This window comes from Silurus aristotelis (genome assembly GCF_946808225.1).
Source record: "Silurus aristotelis genome assembly, chromosome: 7".
Taxonomy (NCBI): Eukaryota; Metazoa; Chordata; class Actinopteri; order Siluriformes; family Siluridae; genus Silurus; species Silurus aristotelis.
This window is the reverse complement of record NC_139580.1, coordinates 24,478,949-24,499,462: the sequence shown is the minus strand read 5'-3', so window position 1 is coordinate 24,499,462 and position 20,514 is coordinate 24,478,949. Positions and strand designations below refer to the sequence as shown.

The 20,514-nt window shown below is 41.6% G+C and overlaps 2 protein-coding genes across 3 annotated transcripts in view; both read left to right on the top strand.

The window, feature by feature from the left end:
• Positions 1 to 18,552, top strand: part of znf609a (zinc finger protein 609a) — a 124,841-nt gene extending 106,289 nt beyond the window's left edge. For both annotated transcript variants that reach the window (XM_083546121.1, XM_083546122.1), the window contains 6 exons: positions 9,385 to 9,472; positions 11,297 to 13,628; positions 14,046 to 14,460; positions 14,559 to 14,894; positions 16,168 to 16,231; positions 16,398 to 18,552. In XM_083546121.1, the coding sequence (XP_083402247.1) occupies positions 9,385 to 9,472; positions 11,297 to 13,628; positions 14,046 to 14,460; positions 14,559 to 14,894; positions 16,168 to 16,226 (3,230 nt within the window). In that variant the 3' untranslated portion in view covers positions 16,227 to 16,231; positions 16,398 to 18,552. The remainder of the gene's footprint in view (positions 1 to 9,384; positions 9,473 to 11,296; positions 13,629 to 14,045; positions 14,461 to 14,558; positions 14,895 to 16,167; positions 16,232 to 16,397) is intronic.
• Positions 1 to 20,514, top strand: part of spg11 (SPG11 vesicle trafficking associated, spatacsin) — a 282,063-nt gene that overhangs the window by 222,669 nt on the left and 38,880 nt on the right. The window lies entirely within an intron of this gene.

Genomic DNA, 20,514 nt, shown 5'->3' with positions numbered 1-20,514 from the left:
TCGGATAAATGGGGAGGGTTGCGTTAGGAAGGACATCCAGCGTAAAACGTGCCAAATCGAACTTGCGGATCATGAATACGGATGATCCGCTGTGGCGACCCCTAATGGGAGAAGCGGAAAGAAAGAAAAATTCCCTCCACTCTTCTGGGTAGATGTGTGCTTGTAGACATTTCTGTTCATCAGCCACAAGGCTGTTAGTAAAGGCAGGTACTAATGTAGGTGAGGAGGCCTGGGGTGCAGTCAGTGTTCCAGTTCATCCCAAAGGTGTTCAGTAGGGATGAGATCAAAGATCTACAGCAGGCCACTCAGGATCTTCCTCTCCGAACCATGTAAATTGTATCATCAAGGAGCTCGCTTTGTGCACAGGGGCACTGCCATGCTGGAACAGGTTTGGGTTTCCAAGTGCAAGTGAACGCAAAATGTTGTTATACCGCATCCAAAGACATTGTATACAATTGAGTGCCTCCAGCTTTGTGGTAACAGTTTGGAAAAGAACCACCTATAGAAGCAAAGGTCAGGTGTCCCAAAACTTTTGTCTGTATAGTGTATTTACCATCATCATGACAACACAGGCGTATTGGAGAATAATGTAATGTAAAATGCAATTAAGTGGGGGGGATTGTTTTTTGATCACTTGATGTTAATTCCCCAACAAGATCGCAGAGTTTTGTTTCAATTTCTAAACCATTATCATCACCTAAAAAACAAAAATACAAAAAAGTGTAAAAACACTTTCCTTGTTAATTGAAGTCATGTTCATTTTCACCCAAAGGCAGAGCAACCTTTCGCTACCGAATTTGACTACCAAATGCTGACCTTTCAGCATGGAGTATTTAGAGAGATGTGTGGATCAATGAGCGTCCTCATGCTGGGCCATCACAGCGACATGCCGAGTGTTTGGGGGAGACGGAGGGGGAGAGGAAACCGTGACCCACCATCTCTGACCTCTTTCAATCAGTAGCTCAGGATGCCTGGCAGCTCCCCATGCTCACACTGGGAGCCACAATAGTGACGAGAGGATTTAGTTGAAAGGAGCGAGACCGAGAGGCTGAAGGATGGCAAGAAAGAGATGATGTCGTTTTGAGAGCAGTTGTATAAAGAAAGCGAAATGCACTTAGAGAGGGGGAGGAAATACTCTGAGAGGTATTTTGAAGGTGGCATAAGGACACATATCTGTGGTTGATGATACTGCAGTGACCCTGGGGTTGGGCCAGCAGAGTTTAAAACTCTCACAGGCACCGCATGCTGACAGTTGGAAATGTCAGCTCCAAATCCTCTGAAAGTTTATTGCTGCTGAAGTGTCGCCCCAGAAAATCCTTCCCCATTGCAGGCTGGCGCGTTGCTTCCTGGCTGAGGTGATGATTCCTGTGCCAAAATTTTATTTATTTATTTTTTTTTTGTGCCAGCACCCCTGATGAAAGACCTACTCAAGCAAAGGCTGCTTTTAGAGTCCTTTTGTTAGCAGGCAAATCTAGATCAGAATCGCTTTTGGTGATGGTGAATTGCCGTCCATTTTATCGGACACAAGCCATATCCATGTCATATCCATAATGTGGAGGTTTAAAAGAATATTGCGCATAACAAACCACACCAGCTGTTTGACTGTTTCATGGTGGCTGGTTGTGTGAAAAAGTAGTTCCTCCAGAGCTCTTGCATGAGTTGATGAATTACATCAGAATGCCTCATGAAAAGTAAAGTGGTATCAAAACACTTGCGCATTTACAAAAAGCGTTATTTTTGAAAGAATTGTTCATGTCGCAACTTTTTAGTTTTCCAATGGTGTGCAATAGACATTTAATAGACTTTTGATTTCTTTTCTCAAAGGAAAGAACCGGCTCCATGCTGCTTCTTATAAGGACCGTTTCCATCCTTTGTTTTTGTTTTTTTGGTTCTCACAACCTGATGTGTTTTTGCCAATTCACATTTGGTTAAGCCATTGATAGTGTAAGAAGAAAACATAATCTTTTATGCATTCCAATCCTTGTCAGTTCAAACTCATTACCTTGTCACTATCGGATTCTGGCCATGTTTATTGACATACGAGGTGGTATCAAAAGGTTTCGAGACTTGCTCTGTTACAGGAAACTACTTTATTTTTACTATATTTATTTACATTTACATGCTATCATCTTCAAAATAGTCACAGCAGTACAGCGCTCCCAGCGTTCCTGTCATTTCTGGAATGTGTCATAGAAGTCTTCTTTTTGAAGTGTATCAGGCACCTTCTGCGATTTGTGCTTAATCTCCGCATTGGTGTCCGAGACCATTGAGCTGCATCTACATCTTCGGGAAGAGGGCGAAGTCAACAGGAGCCAAATCTGGAGAATTAGGGTGGGTGCGGAAGTGAGATCATGTTGTTTTAAGGCGAGAAACTGGCGTGTGAGGAGAGCTCGTGACAGAGTGCGCATGTGGTCAGAATAGCAGACGTGGTAACACACATGGTCAGATTAGCACCAGTTGCAAAGCTCCCGATGTACACTGGATGATGTCTTTTGGCAAACTGACTTATAAAGGTCGGCGCTCCTTGCGACTGTGTGTGCAGTCTTGTGCTACCATCTGTTGGCATGTTCCAAAGCTAATCTTGAAACATTTTGATACCACCCTCATAAATATCCTTTTGGCAAATGCTAGAAGTCACATTTGCCTTAGAAACTTGGCCGTAGTTTGTCGTTTACATGGCTCAGTAATCTGCCTGGCTTGATTTTGCACAATGGGTAAAATTGAAGTAGGTTGGTTTGAAATATGTGTCTCTGTGCACCCTTGAGTGTTTCTGGTGCTGTTTCCGGTGCAAGTTTACCTTTCTGAAGTTCAAACAGAAAAACAGAAGCAGCTCTTGCTCATGGGATACTTGCGTGAACTAATTTTACGGATTTTATTAATGAATCTGCGTTTCCACCGTTTCAACTTCATCGATCCTCATTTAAACAGTTACTCGAGCTTCCTTCCAAGCACATTATCCACTACACATGTACTGCAGCCAGAAACCGGATCTAATGAAGAGAAGCTGCCGCTTACTTTCTGAGCTGTTGCAAAAGTGAAAAACGACACTGAATCATCGCGTTGATCAGATTTTCGGGGGGAAAAACGAGATATTTCCTTGTGTTCTATCTGTGGTTTGTATCTTAACTGAAAATGGTTGTTTATTACACAAAGGTCATCCTAACGAGGATGTCAAAATTTCATTCTCGTGTGAATTTGGTGACTGTTCTACCAACTAGACAAGCCGAAATGGGAAATTGTGGAAATTGAGAAATCTTTTTCTCAGGTCCTTTCTCAGCTCATTTTGGGGTTTATGGTCATTGCCTGGCTTTCACACTGCTTCCTTTAGAGATCAGAAGAAAATGGCCTGGGGGAGGGGGGATGGTGCAGTGCATTTGTCATCACTTCCATTGACCACAAGCTACTCAGCTGTGCTAAATCACCAGTATGGTTATTACAAAAGAGAGGCCTTCAGCCTCCCTCTAGCTTCCTTCCCCTACCCTCTTGTTCCCAGGAGACATGCTCACCTTGGTGGTGTGACCCGTATAATCAGAAGAGGCGGCCACCAGGGTGAGCAGGTTGGAAGCTCAGATTTTGTAAAATTCATGTCTAACCACCAATTTATCCTTTTTTTTTTAATGGGGGCCCGGGTCGGTCTACAACAGAAAAGAGTGACTGTTAGTATTATTGTGGAGATTTTACTATGATTTTAAATGTATTTATTATGCCTCCTAATGCTAGATTAGTTTATTATTTTGTTATGCACCGTACGGGCAAATGAGCGTCAAGTGATATATATAATCATAATTTCACAACATCACATTTTTTCAGACCCTTAAACCATTAAACAAAAAATGATCACTTGTCCACTTTTGGTTAAATACCCTGCATTCTGAATCAAACGCTCTTTCCCAACTGTTTGAACATTTTGTTGTCCTTTTGAATTTTGCAGTAGCACCTGCTCGATCATGGTGCAATGTTACGTTGAATGTACCATTCTGTTGGTTTGGTAGGTGAATTTAACAAATAATGATACGTTAATAACTAAGGGAAATTTCTGTGGAAAGCCAATCTTTATGATCAAATTCGGATATAATATGAGTAAATCATGTATTAAAAAGTTGATGGCTCTGGCTTTGTTCAGGGGGAGGGGGGGGGGGGGGGGGGGGGGTTTGGAGACCCCTGTTTTAGAGTTTGAAAAATAGCTAATAGCGTACAGTTTTGAAATAAACGCTTTTGGTTTTATCTTTCCGAAAGAATGTCTGATTATTTATCAAGCATGTCTCTAGCATATTGGCATTTGCAGTTTAGAATTATTTCTAGAACATTTGCCCACCAAAGCTTGGGTATCGAATGTGTGAATGAGTCTGCTTGCAGGTGATGTCTGCTGTAATGCATGGAGTTGGCTTTTTTCCTCCACTTGCCTTACTCCTGATTGACCGTCTACTGGTGAAAGGGAGAAATAGAGCAAAGGACAAGTTAAATGAGAATGTGCTTTGAGGCACAAGGTCAATGCCTGGGGGCCTCCAGTCTTGCAGAACTCATCCCCCAGGGGGCAGATTAAAGCGGGTATGCTCACCCATTAATGCAGCTCTTCAGTGGAAAAATTGAACTGGTGACCCAGGCAAGCAGGGAGGCACCTGCCCCTGTTTTTCTGTGGAGCTGTCAGTTGTCAGGTCTTTGTTGCCATTAAGGTATTCTTTGATGGGGTTGAGGGGAAAGGCGAACTGAAGGCCCCATAGCGATTGAGGTGGCTTTCTTTGTTACTCAGAGGTGCAAGGGCAGTGGGTAGAAAAGTAGGCCTGGTTTAATACGCTGTAAGAGACAGACAGTACTTTCCAGTTCCATTAGCAAAACATACGACTAAACTGGTTTTAAGTGAGGTTCAAAACAGCCTTAATTTATTTTCCGAACTCGATCCATTATTGCAGAAATTATAAGTGACTTTCAAAATAGTCTTTACTCCACCTTCAAGCATAAAACACTCGTATAACACCGCAACGTGTGCTTTTGAAGGAAGGAAGATGAGAAAAAGCTCTGTTGCCAAACGCTGCATGCTGGTTAGTTCTCTCTCCTGAGCTCTGCGCATAAGCTTTGTCTACGTTTGGGCTTGTCTGCTGCACCAATTTGCTGTTCTTGGCAGCCGGGCTGCACAGAGGTATGCAAAACAGCCGTGGAGAGTCCCACACCACAAGCATGAAAACAGCCGACACTAGCACAATGAGCTCCTCTGCACACTGGGATTTACTAAGCAAGTGTGCTGGCCCTTTTTGATTTAAAAGGAAAAAAAAAAAAATTGCTGTATTTTTGAGAGCTTTAAAAGGTTTTTTTCTTTTTATTTAGTTTTTTCTTTTATGCAATATTCGTTTGAAATCTACAAGAAAATTGAGTAAATTTACGAATTCGCGAAAAATAATTCGGAGAGTGAACTAAGGTAAAGATTTGCGACGATTCCCGTTCGTTTTCGTTCGTTCTAAATGGCCCCATTGTACATAACAATTTCCACTGTTACTGATTGCATAAGTTTAAAGAGGCTCCTCATGCCAAAGAGCAAGGAAATGTGTAACATCTTAAGAATGTCCTCAGATAAGAGGAACCAACTGCCGCTGGCTTTTTTTATTTTATTTTTTTTAACAACTTCTTCTTCTTTTTACTCCCCGGAGAGAAAAGGAAAGAGTTCAAGCTTTGTTAATGATTGGGCAATTTGAAGAGGCTAGCAAACGACTGTCTCATTAACAGATGGATGCTTGGTTTGGTTTACATCTCTCTGTCTTGCATGTTTCCAGCAGCCAGCAAAACCCCCCATCCCCCCTTCCCCACCTTGTTGTCTCATTCAACGCTGCGACAAAAAAATGCTCCTAATGTGTCGAAACCTTCTTATTCAACCCAGAGTGGTTAACACTGACTGATCTCTTTTTTTTTTTTTTAGCAACTATGGCTTGAGTGTGTGTGTGTGTGTGTGTGTGTGTGTGTGTGTGTGTGTGTGTGTGTGTGTGTGTGTATATATATATGTGTATGTATGTATGTATGTATGTACATCTGTAGGGAAAAAAGGCAGCTATCAAGGGGCAGCTGGTTTGATCATGTAGAGATACAGCACTATTCAGTGTGGAAATCGGAGCCAAGACGAAAGCGATTTAACAGCACTGCAGCATGATAGCAAAGCTTCTGCTCTGAGAGAGAGAGAGAGAGAGAGAGAGAGAGAGAGAGAGAAGGGTTGTGTTTTCTGGCGTGAAAGCTGAGAGGCCTGTTGTGCTCCCTCTTGACTTATAAATTAGTCTGCTGCAGGACACAGCACTCCTATCCTGTAGTGCAAATGTCATGTCGAAACGGATGAGTCAGACTCTGGTTACCTCTAAGGGTTTGCCTGAGACACAGGTCATGGTCTGCAAAAGCTATTTAAGGGACGTTTGTGATCAAACGGTCGACGCAAAAAAAACCCAGTATTCTTATTCCAACTGTACGGCCGTGTAGAGATCGTTTTTGTTTCTGAAAAGTGTCTTTTTTTTTCCCCTGCTGTTATGGTATGGGATTGTTTTGGAACAGTTTGAGTGGCTTTTAATGGGCTCTGAAATGGACTTTAGCCCTAAAAACTCCTTGGCTCAGACTCCGACTTCCTTTATGAGCCATGAAGTTTCAGCTCCGTGACTCGTGTCCCATTGGAATTATCGTTGCGCTTTAGGAAATGACATGGAATTGGCAGCCTTTGCTTGCTTGCTTGCTTTGTTTTTTGTTTATTTTTTCCGTGCACCTTGCCCGCTAGGTGGTCCCGGGTATAATTTCAGGTCTAACAGTTACCGCTCTAGCAACCTCTGATGTCATGCTAATTGTTTGCAGATGCAACCCGTTCTCTCGGCAAGCATCCGCTCCGTGCAGGCAAATTAACAACGGCGTCCTTTACCGTACACGATCCAAGCGTTCTGTTCGTTTTTTTTTTTTCTCCACTCGGGTTTTTCACCAAACGGAATGAGGTTCATTGGAACGGCTCAGACATTTCTGGTTGTCAAGGAAACGTGGTATGAAAGGCTGAGCCGAACAGCGTGGATGGTTTGGGTCCAATGCTTGCAAGAGCAAAGCGATTCAGTTTCCTGGCACAATTAGATATAAGCTGTCTTTAGAAAAGCAGCCTGTTCATGTCTTTTTGTGTCGCACCTTCATTCCGTATAAAGAGTCCTCTCAAGCATGCACTGGGGTATGTAGCATGATGTGTGAATGTTGGTAGATTTCCTCCATGTCAGGACACAATACAATGTTCAGAAACGGACATGTAATAGTGACAGCTGCTGCCCCCTTGTGTTAAGTATGCACAAGCTACCATGGCATTCATATTCACGCTTTTCTTTGCATACCCCCCCACGTTCATAGATTGCTGTTCATTTTTTCCACCCAAACACTTTGCTGCTGTCGCTTGTCCTGCATGTCAACAGCATGAGGTACAAATCCATGGAGAGACCATTTGTACTCAGGCACTGTGGGGACTGGGGAACTCGTTTACATGCTTCAGGTGTTTCCTACCTAATGCAAAAATACAGGCTTTTCCGAGCTGCAGCAATGTCAGGTGGAGGACATTTGCCGACCAGCGTTTCCTCTCTCTCTCGATCCCTCCTTTTTTTTTTTTTTCCCTCCCTCCCTTGCTCCCTTTCTTGCTAGCATACTAATGGCTGATTGCTTTTTCCTGCTGGTGTATTCTGGGTAGCTGCTCAGTACTAAATGAGAAATAGACCCGGGTGGGGGGTGTGTTTCTCATACTAAGACAATGATGCGCACATTCTGAATACAAAGCAATTGTTGGACTTTCAATGTCAAAATTTGAACCGGACGTTTTATTTGCTGGGTTAAAAACTAGAGTTCGACCGAGAGTGGATTTTACTGGTACCGAACAATAGTTTTTAAAATGGATACTGATAAAATAACAATAACACTCCATGTAACATAGTACTGAACTTTATTACAACAACAAAAAACTACAGCATGATAAAAAACTGCTAAATTGAATAAATATGAATATATTCATTCATATAATTCTATATAGGGCTGTAACTATTAGTCAAATAACTCGAATTACAAAAATTCAACAAGGCGATTTATTTGCGTTTTTAAGACCATTTAACTACACACGGAGCACTGCATTTCCTGGAGTTCATAAACTCCGGAGCGCTCTGGACAGGTAACACAGGAGATGTTGCAGAATGAAAAATTTAAGTATGGGAGGAGAAGATTTATATTGAAGCCCGTTTCTGCCACATTAAATAAAAGATTTGCCTAATTCCGTGTTGTTTGTTTTCTCGCAATTCGATATCACCTCCTCTGTAGTGCCAGAAAGCTTTACATATTGAAAATTAAATGGGCTACAATCAATAGAATCGCAGGGTATCAAACTTAGCTTCCGATCTGTCTAACAGCCTCCGATCTGTCTAACAATCAGCTGTGGAGGAGACGGAACAAGACAGATGAAGCAAAGGGGAGGCCTCATTTCTTTACTAACAGCTCCAAACTTCAGCCCGACAACATGGTTACCGGTGGATGCACCAGAAATGTCGGATGTTTACAAAAGTAAACAGAATTAAGTCAGAATTGCAAGGGGAAAAAAATGAATTGCGTGAGAGAAAAAAACATAAGGCAAACTTTTTTTTTTTTATGTGGCGGAAACGGGCTTCCATAGGATTTGGGCCAAAGAAAGAGACAAGGTTTCCAAAGTTTGGTATAATTTCAAACTAAAACATAAAAAATAAAAAAAAAATAAAAAATAAAAAAAAACACCATACAATGCAATTTTTTTTATTATTATTAATAAGAATCTGTAATTTAAAAAAAAAAAAATTTATGTATATATTTGTTTAGGTTTCAGATATTCTTGTGTGCAATTTCACCAATAAAAATGTAAATTTTTCTAAAAAGGAAACTAGTTACTTATTCATTTCAAAAGACCCATCTATTTTCTCTTGTATATTTAGTTTTGCTCTTTAATGAAGAAAAAGTACTTCTTATCCGATTACTTGATTAATTGTTGGAATAATCGGTAGAATACTCGACTACTTAAATAATCGATAGAGCAACAGCTTTAATTTTATAATTAATAAATTGTAAATAATAAATATAGCGCTCTCCGACCGAAGTCTCACGTGTAAAAACAAACAATTAGTGATTCACCTCTAGAGGCAGCTGTCGTAATGACAGCGGACCATTTCAGGCAGTCCAGCAACGCACGCAAGCCGGAAAAACTATCGGTATGGATTAATCTGCAAAGCTGATGCATCAGTCGACCTATACTAAAAGCAGCTGCTATTTAAAATAAAAACATTTTTAAAAAAGGGGCAGAAAGTTATAAATGTATTTTTACGCTGTGTGAGTTTCTAAGGTTTTACAGAACCTTTAACTTTCATATTTTTTGCGCTTGTGTTGCAGGTATGCTGGTAGTGAATGTCACCTGGAGGAATAAAACCTATGTGGGCACTCTTCTTGACTGCACCAGACATGACTGGGCCCCTCCACGGTAGGAGATTTTTTAATATAATATTCCTGTTTATATATATATATATATAGATAGATAGATACACACACACACATATATATATATATATATATATATATATATATATATATATATATATATATATATATATATATATATATATATATATATATAGTGTGTGTGTATCTATCTATCTATATATCTATATCTATATCTATATCTATATCTATATATATATATATATATATATATATATATATATATATATATATATATATATATATATATAATATCTATACACCGCTTTGCTGCTATAATTGCTAAGTTTGCCTGCCATGCAAAACTTGTATAAACTTATATATACAAGAAAGATGACAAATGAATGACAAAACTAATATTAGTGTGTGCATTTAATGTCATTAATATGCGCTGCCTTCAGGATATCCTTCATCTTGTGAAGTACATATTTGTTACATAACACCAATTACAGTTGAACAGATAATTTATTATCTGTATATTAAATACGTTTCAAATGAGTCTGTCCTTATCAGCTGAAGAGAGAGAGCAGGCAACAACAGCATGTGGCAGAGTGTCTTTTTGGCATTCTGTCAGAGCTTGATATCTCAGAACTATGTGCTTTTGAAATGCAACATCAGGGTGAAATTGATTTTTCTCCCCCCTCTTTTCTTTCTGCTCTTTGTTGAATCGAAGCATCAAAAGGTGAAGCTTTCAGCATGTTGGGATTTCACTGTTTGATCCTGCCATTGTTGAGTCCATGTGTTTCAACACGTTCAAGTTTGACCTACTTTTCAGGTTCATAATGACAGGCGGTTACAATGTAATCAAGGTTTTGATGAAGTTATTGCTGTTAATAGCCCTGTACGGATTATGAACAGTTATTGAATGCATTTGAGTAAGATGACCAAAAAGAAGTGATTTTTATGTCTATTAGAGGGACGGTGCATGTAGGACGTTTTAGAGACAAAGTGAAAGAGGCCCGATTGAGATGGTTTGGACTTGTGCAGAGGAGGGAAATGAGGTATATGGGCTAGGAGAATGCTGAGGATGGAGCCACCAGGAAGGTGGAAAAGAGGAAGACACAGTTCATGGATGTGGTAAGGGAATTCATTCAGGTAGTTGGTTTGCAAGAGGCAGATGTAGAGGACAGAGTAGCATGGAGATGGATGATCCGCTGTGGCAACCCATAAAGGAAGCAGCAGAAAGAAGAAGAAGAAGAAAGTGGATTTACATGGACCTTGGTATCAGAGATTTATAGGATAGTGTAGATTTTATTATATAGTATAGCTTCACTGAACTCAGTATAAATGTGAACTCCATATTTCTGATTCAGCAAATCCATACCACTTTGTGGGTATTTTCCCCACTCCTTTCGGAGTTATTTTTTTCTGAGCCAGCAAAAAGAAATGAGATGTCTATTTGATTGAGCTCTCTGGCTGTTTTTGTCTGAGCCCGTGCCCTGTCTGTTGGAGGATGTTATCACCACATATCTAATCAGTGGACAGGTCACTATAGCCTAATCCTGCAGCACACCATCCGTCAGAACAAGCACTACTGTCAAGATCAGGGATAACAAGAGGATAAAAGAACCCTGCTCATCTCTCTGCTGACAAAGTGGCACTTTCAGAATCAAAACAGAGAGGATTCAGAGAGGATTCTATTCCATTAAGTGTTTCTTTAGTACTTTTAGTGTTCTATATAGTACATGATTTTAACAACAAAAGTTAGGCAGAGAATTCCGTGTACTCTGAAGCCTTCTGTCAGGTCTCCTTGTTTATATTCGGTTTGTTGAGTAACTCTGAGTAATTCTTCTTCTTGTTCATGCAGATTTTGCGAATCACCCACAAGTGACATGGAGATCAAAAATGGCAGAGGCAGAGGGAAAAGAATGAGACCCAATAGCAACACCCCAGTTAATGAGAATAGCAACTCCTCTGACAACAAGGGGAGCAATAGCAGTAAAACCCGAGCGGCGTCTAACAACAAAGGACGACGAGGCAGCCAGAACTCTTCGGAGCGTCGTACACCACCGAATAGTTACACTGAGGACATCAAGGCTAGTCCGTCGTCTATAAACAAACGCAAGAGCAAGCCTGCATCAGACATGGAGCCTAATTCTAGCTCAGAGGACACCAAAGGTAGCAAGCGTATGCGCACCAGCTCAAACAGTGGAATGCCTCATGCGGTCCTGCCTATCCCTATTATTAAAGCAGAGCCCCTGCCACCTTCTCTGGATCGCAGTTGCCCCTCTCCAGTGCTTATTGACTGCCCCCATCCTAATTGCAACAAAAAATACAAGCACATAAATGGCCTGAAGTACCATCAGGCTCGCGCCCATAACGATGATGATATTAAACTGGAAATGGATGGGGACAGCGAATATGGCGAGGATTCTACTTTGCATCCGGAACCAGGCGGCTGCAACGGAGCCTCTATTTCTCAGAAAGGCTGCGTCTCTCCAGCACGATCTGTTACTCCAAAAGGCAGGGGGTTTGAGGCTCAGAGCCCCTCACCTTCATCAGGCAAATACGCCTCCAAACAGTCTGGCAAAAAGAAGGCTGAGGCTGACCATGATTCTGGAGTCCATTTAGATGGCTGTGAAGATGGCCCGTGTCTGACAGACGAAGCCAGCAACGATGGCATTGATGACAAGAAAAGTTTAGACAAGGCCAAGAAAGCTGGCACTAATTCCAAAGCAGATAAGCTGTCTCAGAAGGCTGTGAAGTCATCAAGATCGATTGTACCTTCCATTCCACCACAGCAGCTCTATGGCTTGCAAGGATCAAACTTTCCTGCACCTAACTCAAGTTCCTCTTTGAACATGGGCACAGTGGTACAGTCAGTTCCCAAAAGCCCACAGCTGAAAGCTATCCAGCCTAAACCTGTAGTAAGTGGAGACCCCTCTATGAACCCAACTTTAAGTGGTTCCAAGGACAAAAAGAAAAAAGACAAGAAAAAGAAGGAGGGTGTAAAGGAGGGTGACAGTCCCAAAGCCCCAGGAAAGGGCTGCAAGTCAGAGGAAGGAAAAAGTCCTTACTCTGAGTCATCAGACCCAGGCAGCAAGAGTGATTGCCTTCTCAACGGTTCAACAGACCCCCACCAGAGTCGCTTGGCAAGTATAAAGGCTGAAGCGGATAAAATCTACAGCTTTACTGATAATGCTCCCAGTCCGTCAATCGGTGTAGCCAGTCGCATAGATAGTGGAGGCATGCCCCAACCTCTCACGCCACTCCATGTAGTCACCCAAAATGGGGCAGATAATGCCTCAGTGAAAACCAACAGCCCAGCCTACTCTGACATTTCAGATGCTGGTGAAGATGGGGAGGGCAGAGTGGAAGGAGTGAAAGTTAAATCTGAAGAGCACACACACAGAGAGGGTGCTAAAAAGGCTCTTTTTGCCACCCAGCCTCCAAACAAAGAGTCTCCCTATTATTCCAATTTTGATACTTACTACTCACCTAACTATGCTAATCCAAATCCCAGCCCGGGGGTTTCTAATACTGGTGTACTCTTGCAGGATGGAACTGTAAAGGTAAAGAAAGAAGAAGAGCCAGACATCGTGGAAGAAAAAGGCAAATCGGAACAGCCTGAAGATCGCAAGGCGGATATTAGCACGTCTAGTCAACAGCAACAACAGCCATCTGTCATCCAGCAGCGGTCGAACATGTACATGCAGCCTCTCTACTATAATCAGTACGCCTATGCCTATGGCTATTCTCCAGACCAGGCTTATCATAATCATTTGATGAATACTAATCCAAGCTACAGGCAGCAATGTGAGGAACGGCAGAGGCAAGTTGCTGAGCAACATCGAGTGGGTGAGAAGAAATCCGAGGCAGTTCAGAAGGACAGGGATGTTTCTGTCAAGTCAGAGGAGTGGAAGCAAAAGGCATCTGTTCCTCCGAGTTTGTCTAAAGCACCAAGTCTCTCTGACCTGGGTAAACCCTTACTTCAGAGCAAGGCCAAAGAGCTGACCTCTGAGCCAGCCAAATCTGTCATCATCCCTAAGGTAGAAGATGGGAAGCCAACAGCCCAGCCACCTGAAGGCCTAAAAATGAAGCTAAGTGAAGGTGGACACCATGGAAAAGAGGAGCAGAAACCCATTATTGACTCTGGAAGGCCGTCCTCTATGGAACAGGCTATGTACATGTACAGACAGGTTAGTAACTTATTTGATACATTTGGCAGACACCCTTATCCAGACTTACTTCAAACTGAGCTGTTGTGGGTTAAGGGCCTTGCACAAAGACCCAGCAGTGGCAGCTTGGTAATGCTGGGATTTGAACTCAAGACCTTCCAATCCAGAGTCCAAACCCCTTTACCACTCAGCTACAACTACCCAATTTGATCTTGACATGGAAAAAGCCATTGAAGCTGGCATTTAAAGAATAACCAATCAAAAAATATATACAGACAGATAGGTGTAGGAAATCTTGAGGAGTTTGTTTTGGGGTTTTTTCTTCAACAATTCCTGTACGTAAATTGGATAATGTCAACACGCTGTGTTCTTAACTATCTAATTTTCTTTGCGTTCTATAGAAAAGAGATTAGAAAGTAATTAATTCTTTCCTTCTAGGAGTCTGATTCTCGACTATGGCCCTATGTTTACTCCAACAAGTACCCTGAAGCTCAGAAACAGTTAGAGGACGAAAGATGGAAGGAAGAACGAGAGCGGGATCGAGATCGAGACCGGGACAGAGAGCGAGAGCGAGATCGAGAGCGCGAAAGGAGAAGTAAAGAGGATCGACCTCGTCTGAAAGATCCCCCTAAAGAAGAGGGCAAAGACATAATTGAGCCACGGACCTCAGTGGCCTCTGAGGAGCACAGAGGGATCAGTAAAGACCCCAGAGCTCATATGCAGTTCTCTTCAGCCCTTCCTCAACACCAGTCTTATATGCCATACATGCACAGCTATCCTTACAGCCAGGGCTACGACCCAAGTCACCCAGGATACAGAGGGATGCCATCTGTGATGATGCAGAACTACCCAGGTAAGATAGATATAGCTTATTGGACGTTATGAAACGTGGAGCCTCATTCATTCTAATATAAATTGTTTCCAATGGTAACTGGTGTATTTTCTTTCCAGGGTCCTACCTGCCAGCAGGTTACTCATTCTCACCATATAGCACTAAGATTTCACCAGGTGAGGACTCCGACAAAGCTCGTGCCAGCCCGACAGTAACCGGCAAATCGGCTACAGATTCGAAAGCCTTGGATATTCTGCATCAGCACGCGAGCCAGTACAAGAGCAAATCGCCCACGGTGGGTGACAAAACATCTCATGACAGAGACCGAAGCGGAGGCGAAAGAGACCGGGAAGGTGACCGACCGCGATCCTCTCCCTCGCAGAGAATAATGCCTTCACATCACCACCTGGGTTACTCTCTCATCTCCGGACAGTACGATTTGTCTTATGCCCCTGGTGAGTGAGTAAAGAATTTTCTTGTCAGGATTTGTGGTGATGTCACCACTATCTACCTTGTAGATCTTTTTCGATTGCTTACTAGAATATTTCGGTGCAAATATCAAATGGATATTAGAATATTGTGTCCACCACTAACCTGTTTGTGTATATAGTATTTTAAGCCTCAATACAATTCTAGAATGCGTTTTACATTAATAAATACTTGTACAGTGCAAAATTGGTCGAAAACATTTTTGAGAAATATAGCCCGCTAACTACCTCAGGAATTACTTGTACATACATAGCTATTAGGGATGTGCATCTTCATAACTGTTAGCCTACAATACATTATAGATACATATGAAGCAGATAGCGATGCGATGCGATATGTTTCACCCCTATTACGATGCAGTGTGATCCGTTTTCCATTTGATTCAACACAATGGGATTCAATGCAATACAATGCAATGGAAAAACCATGATGCTCTTCAATTCAATATGGTACAGAGAGTTCACTTTTATTTCTTTGGTTCAGACAGACAGCAAATCATCAGTTTGCCTTCTAACTTCACAAACACATGCTTTTAGTGTAAAAAAAAAAAAAAAAAAAAATAAAACCAGACATTCTTTTCCTGTTCTGTCTTAAGGAAGATGTAGCTCTACCTCTGCCATGTTAATCTATATTCTGTGTGACTTCAGGACACGCCTCGGTCTACGTAGTGTTGTGATACGTCATATTCACGTAGCAGCAGTGCTAAAGGAAACAGTTTAGCAAGAAAAAAAAATCAATCTACATATAAAATATTGGTCACAAATTATTGATCACATATTGCACCCGACCCGCACTTTTTTCTTTTTTATATCGATGCATTACATTGTTAACTTTGATGTCGATCAGTGAATCTTACCATCTCTATGTGTATATTAAAAAAAAAAGGGTATGGTGGGATTGGAGCATTTTTGATTAAAGTAAAACGGTTGTGATTGTTTGACTGTGAAACCCCATGAAATAATTTACATTTACTGCATTTGGCAGACAATTATTCATTCATACAACTGATCAGCTCTATGGGATTAAGGGCCTTGCTCAGGGGCCCAGGCGTGGCAGCTTGGTGTGGCTGGAATTTGAACTCACGACCTTCAAATCCAAAGTCCAATGCCTTAACCATTAAACTACCACTTCCCCCAACAATTAATTGTTCAGGAGAAAAAGGTGTTTTGATTAATGGACTCAGTCATGGAATTTTATTTTTCAAAACTAATTTGATTCAAATTTGTCTCTCATTTTTAGCCATTGTTGCGAGCCAGCAAGCCTCTGGCCCTTCGCTATACCCCCCTGCACGGAGGTGAGAATGGTAAGCTAATTCTTATGTCAGGTTCTAAAGTACACAGTCTGTGTTGCCCTCTAGTGGAAGAAATCCTAGGGTTTTTTTTCTCTCTAACAATATATCAAAATGTAGAGTTTTCCTTTTTATTTTCTCTCCTCTTTTTTTTCTAATAAGTCTCTGGTATTTCTTGCAGGCACACATGTCAACATCAGTACCTTCCTCCAGCACCTCCAGATGGTGACTTCTGGGCCTCAAGCTTCCCTGCAGCCATGTGACACCTTCACATGAGGAAAGAGTGCAGACTTTACGACATCAGTTCAATGGTGTTACTGGATTTTATATTCTTTTTTTTTTTTTTTTTTTTTAATCGTTTCGTTTTGTTTGTTATTCCCGGACACCCCGATGTCTTTGGACCCCCCCTCACCCCACATCGGAGATGGGTGAGGGGTGCCAATATCGCATATATCTACGCCCCTTCAGGAGGAGCTCGGTCACACTTCCCCTCTGTCACACTAACGAGGCACTCACATGGTGACGAGACACGGCGCCTTCGGCACACAGTCACGATGCGGCGGCTCTTTAAAAACAAGCCTCGTATTTCGGGGAGAAGCAGGAAATGGACAGCATGGAACTGACGTGATTAGTTCGCTGCGTGTACCAGCCTGAGTCTTGGGGAAAATTTCAGCAGAACTTATAATCAAGTTACCCCAAGGACACACAAATTGTTGGATAGTCCCTTTTTTTTCTGAATAAGAATGGGAACAATCACCATTTTTTTTGTCTCTTTTTTTCTTTTTATCCTCTTTTCCTGCCCAGACACAAAGACCAGGCTGGACTCTATGCAAGCTTTCGACACTCGCCTCTTTCATCCAGTTTAGATTCACGTGATATGCTACAGTTCCTGAATCCATCGGCTCACAGGACAAAATGAACCTTTTAGTAGTTTTGTTAAGACATTTACAACACCACTCTCTCCTGATCAGCCTGCGTCGGATCACCACCGTTTTTCTTTCAACCTCGGCTCACACGTCCTTACCTGTGCATCGAATGCAAATGGTTCCTCTAACCGACCCATTTTTTTTTACACCTGCTCTCTACGCCTTGGTCTACTGACGTTCGTTCGTTGCTTTAGATAGGTGCTCCAACATGCTGCAAAGGACTCCGTGTGTACGAGGGAAGCTGGGAAGTCATGCTTTCGGACTGCGTTCTCGCAGTGCTAGCAGGCTGGACCGGAGTAGTGCCTTCCTTTGTGGCAGCACGACCAGCCTTCTCTGAGCAGCCCTGCTAGGAGGAAGCCATTTTCCACGCTTCTCGAACTAACACACTTGTTTTGTGCCCGCATGACATGGGAACGACCTCATGTGTTCCAAAATCACAAGGTCTTGGTCATAAACTGGCAAAAACACCCACACTGTTGTTCTTGTTCATGATGCTGCTGCTTGAGAGTCTCATGCCAAACTGCATGACCAGAGTGTTTGACCTGGAGTGGGGGGGGGTACAGGAAGGAAGTGCCCTCTTGAACGCACAGAGAAGCGTATGCTGGACGTTCAGGCAATACCAGACCCACTATGTGAGGTCCGTAGTTGGGTTGGTATTCCAGAGATTCCTCCGAATACATTGTCTAGAGTTACTGTATACCTGACTGTGCTTTGTCTGTGTATCCTATCGGAAGCCCCCGGGTCCCTCTCCTTCTCACTCGGTCTTGTATATCTGCCTGGAGTACGAAAGCACTAGAAAAATATTACCTTACACGAGGAGGCGGCAAGCGGGGTACTTTCACCTCACTTCCTGTTTGTCTGAACTCCCCCCCTTTCTCTCTCACACAGGCACTCACCATGTGCTTCTTTCTGTATATACTGTACAGAGGAATTATTTTAAAAAGGTTGTTGGATGCTATTGGATTTTCCTACTCTTTTTGTTTTGTTCTCTTAGCCTTTTTTTTTTCTACTATTGTTAATATGAATATGTAGCTGGTGTAACGGCTTTATAATTGAAGTGTTATATATAAAAGTTCCAGCTTGCCACAGATTTTCTCACTCTTTCTTCCTCTCATGAGGTTCCTCTCCCATGTTCTCCAAGCATGTCACCACTCGACGTTCAGTTTCTCTCTCTCTCTCTCTCTCTCTCTCTCTCTCTCTCTCTCTCTCTCTCTCTCTCTCTCTTTTTTAATTTTTTTATTTTTCTAAATACGTATATAATATATATTGGAATGCCAGGTGTGGTAAGTTCTATTACAGGAGTTTGTCCTGATTTGAAGCTCGCATACAACAGAAAAATCAGAACAGGTCCGTTTTTCATTGTCGAGATGGACATGCTATTCATTTTGGTTTTTTTTTTTTTATTTCTTATTTATATATATATATATATATATATATATATATATATATATATATATATATATATATATATATATATATATATATATAATAAGTCGCTCATCAGATTTGCCCTAGTGCCATTTTAAGTGTCCTGTCAGGGGCCGTGTGGTTCATCTCCAAGATTCGCATCTTACAGCATGGCAGGTATTTTTTATTCACGATACTCCCTTGACACAGGAAGAAGTTTATTCCACACTAATGGTTTGACTAACTGGATTGTGTACAATTATCACTTTCGTCCTAAACACTAACACACCAGCAGGATTACGATCGAGCCATGTTCCAACGTCAGATTTCTCTTCGAAGTTTTCTCGGCTGTGTAAATGAATCTGCTGGTTTTCTGACTCCGACGATGATTTAAACACTCCCCCCCCCCCCCCCCTAAACACTCTAGAAGTTGTGTTTCGAAGCTTCCCAAACCCAGTACCAATTTATACGTAGAAAGACCTGGACTTGAAATGAAGAACCCTTCGGTAGAAGGGGCGAGATTTTTATTTGGTAGTAGTTTTATCTTTGGTCATATAACCAGTTAACGTGCTGTCTGGTGAAAATAAAGCGCTTGTAATAAATTATTTTGAAGGCAGTTTCAGTACTTGTTTTACCCTGAGTGAGGAAAGTCAGTCGCTTTTTGTTTTCGACACGTTCGCATTTGTCTCATACGGTGCTACTTTGCCTGGTCCTGTGCGGTCCTTGACGTAAGGACGTGTTTTTGTTTGTTTGTTTGCCTTTATCTTCCCCTCTAAGTTTCTTGATACTTCCTGATATCTTTGGTCCCTATACATTTTTCTACGTGTGATTTTGCCCCCCTGCCATTTCTCAGTTATTGGTACTTGAAAGAAAGATGTTTACAGCTTTTTGTTCATTTCTGTGTTTGGATATCATTTCTCTTGTAATCCTGTCTGTCTCTTCCCTCCTTCCTGTGTCTCTGAGCTCGACATCACTCTTTTTTTTTTTCTTCTCCACCTCTGTCTCCTCACTCTTTTCCCAGGGTTTTTCGTATGTAAAGTGTACATTGCCACATTGTCCTTTTTTTATACAATATTCTAACTTGCCTTTGTACATTTAGGCAGAAAATAAATCTTTTTATGAGACAATCACTCCTGTAGCTCTGCCTCATCTGTACGTTCTTCAGTTTTAGAACATTGTCTTATTTCACTCTTAATTCCTTTCGAAGCTCAGAATCTCTGTTGTGTCCGTAACTTTCACCTGCTCAGCTAGAGACCGGGACTGTATTCTAACTCACTTGTGAATCGTTTGAGATAAGAATAAAAAAAAAAAAGATGAAAAAATAAAAGCCGAATAAATCAATGTAAATGTACATACTAAGTGTTACTAAGTTTGTAAATACATTTAAAAGCAAAGTCAATGTTTTAACAGAATGTAAATGGTCGATATTAATACAATAAAATTTGATGAACACCATCACCATGGTCATAGTTTCCCATGAATTCCCTGATCATAGATTTTTTTTTTTTAACTTTGCATCGCATTTGATTTGATTTCACAAAACTGATGTCACCATGCCAATGCTTACGAGGTGCTATCAAAACGTTTCAAGAGTTTACAAGGAAGAAATTTATTTTTCAAAGTTTACACACTGTCACTTTTAAAACAGTTCTCTTGCACAGCAATACAGCGTGGTATTGGACACAACGGTGTCAAAACTGCAACCTTTGACCTGCATCTTGATCTTCGGGAAGAGCGCGAAATCCACAGTAGTGGAAGTGAGATCATTTGGATTGTTCTCCGACGTTCACCATGCACGAGTTGCCAAATGGCTTAGACGTTTTCGGGGGGTTGAGCTGGAGGTCTTCGCCGCATCGCCGTATCTAAATACAGACGTGCACGTGGTCAGAACATCATGAAACCTTTTGATACCACCTCACTTGATTGATCTCTTTCACCCTGAATGTTTATTCAAAGAGCTTTTAA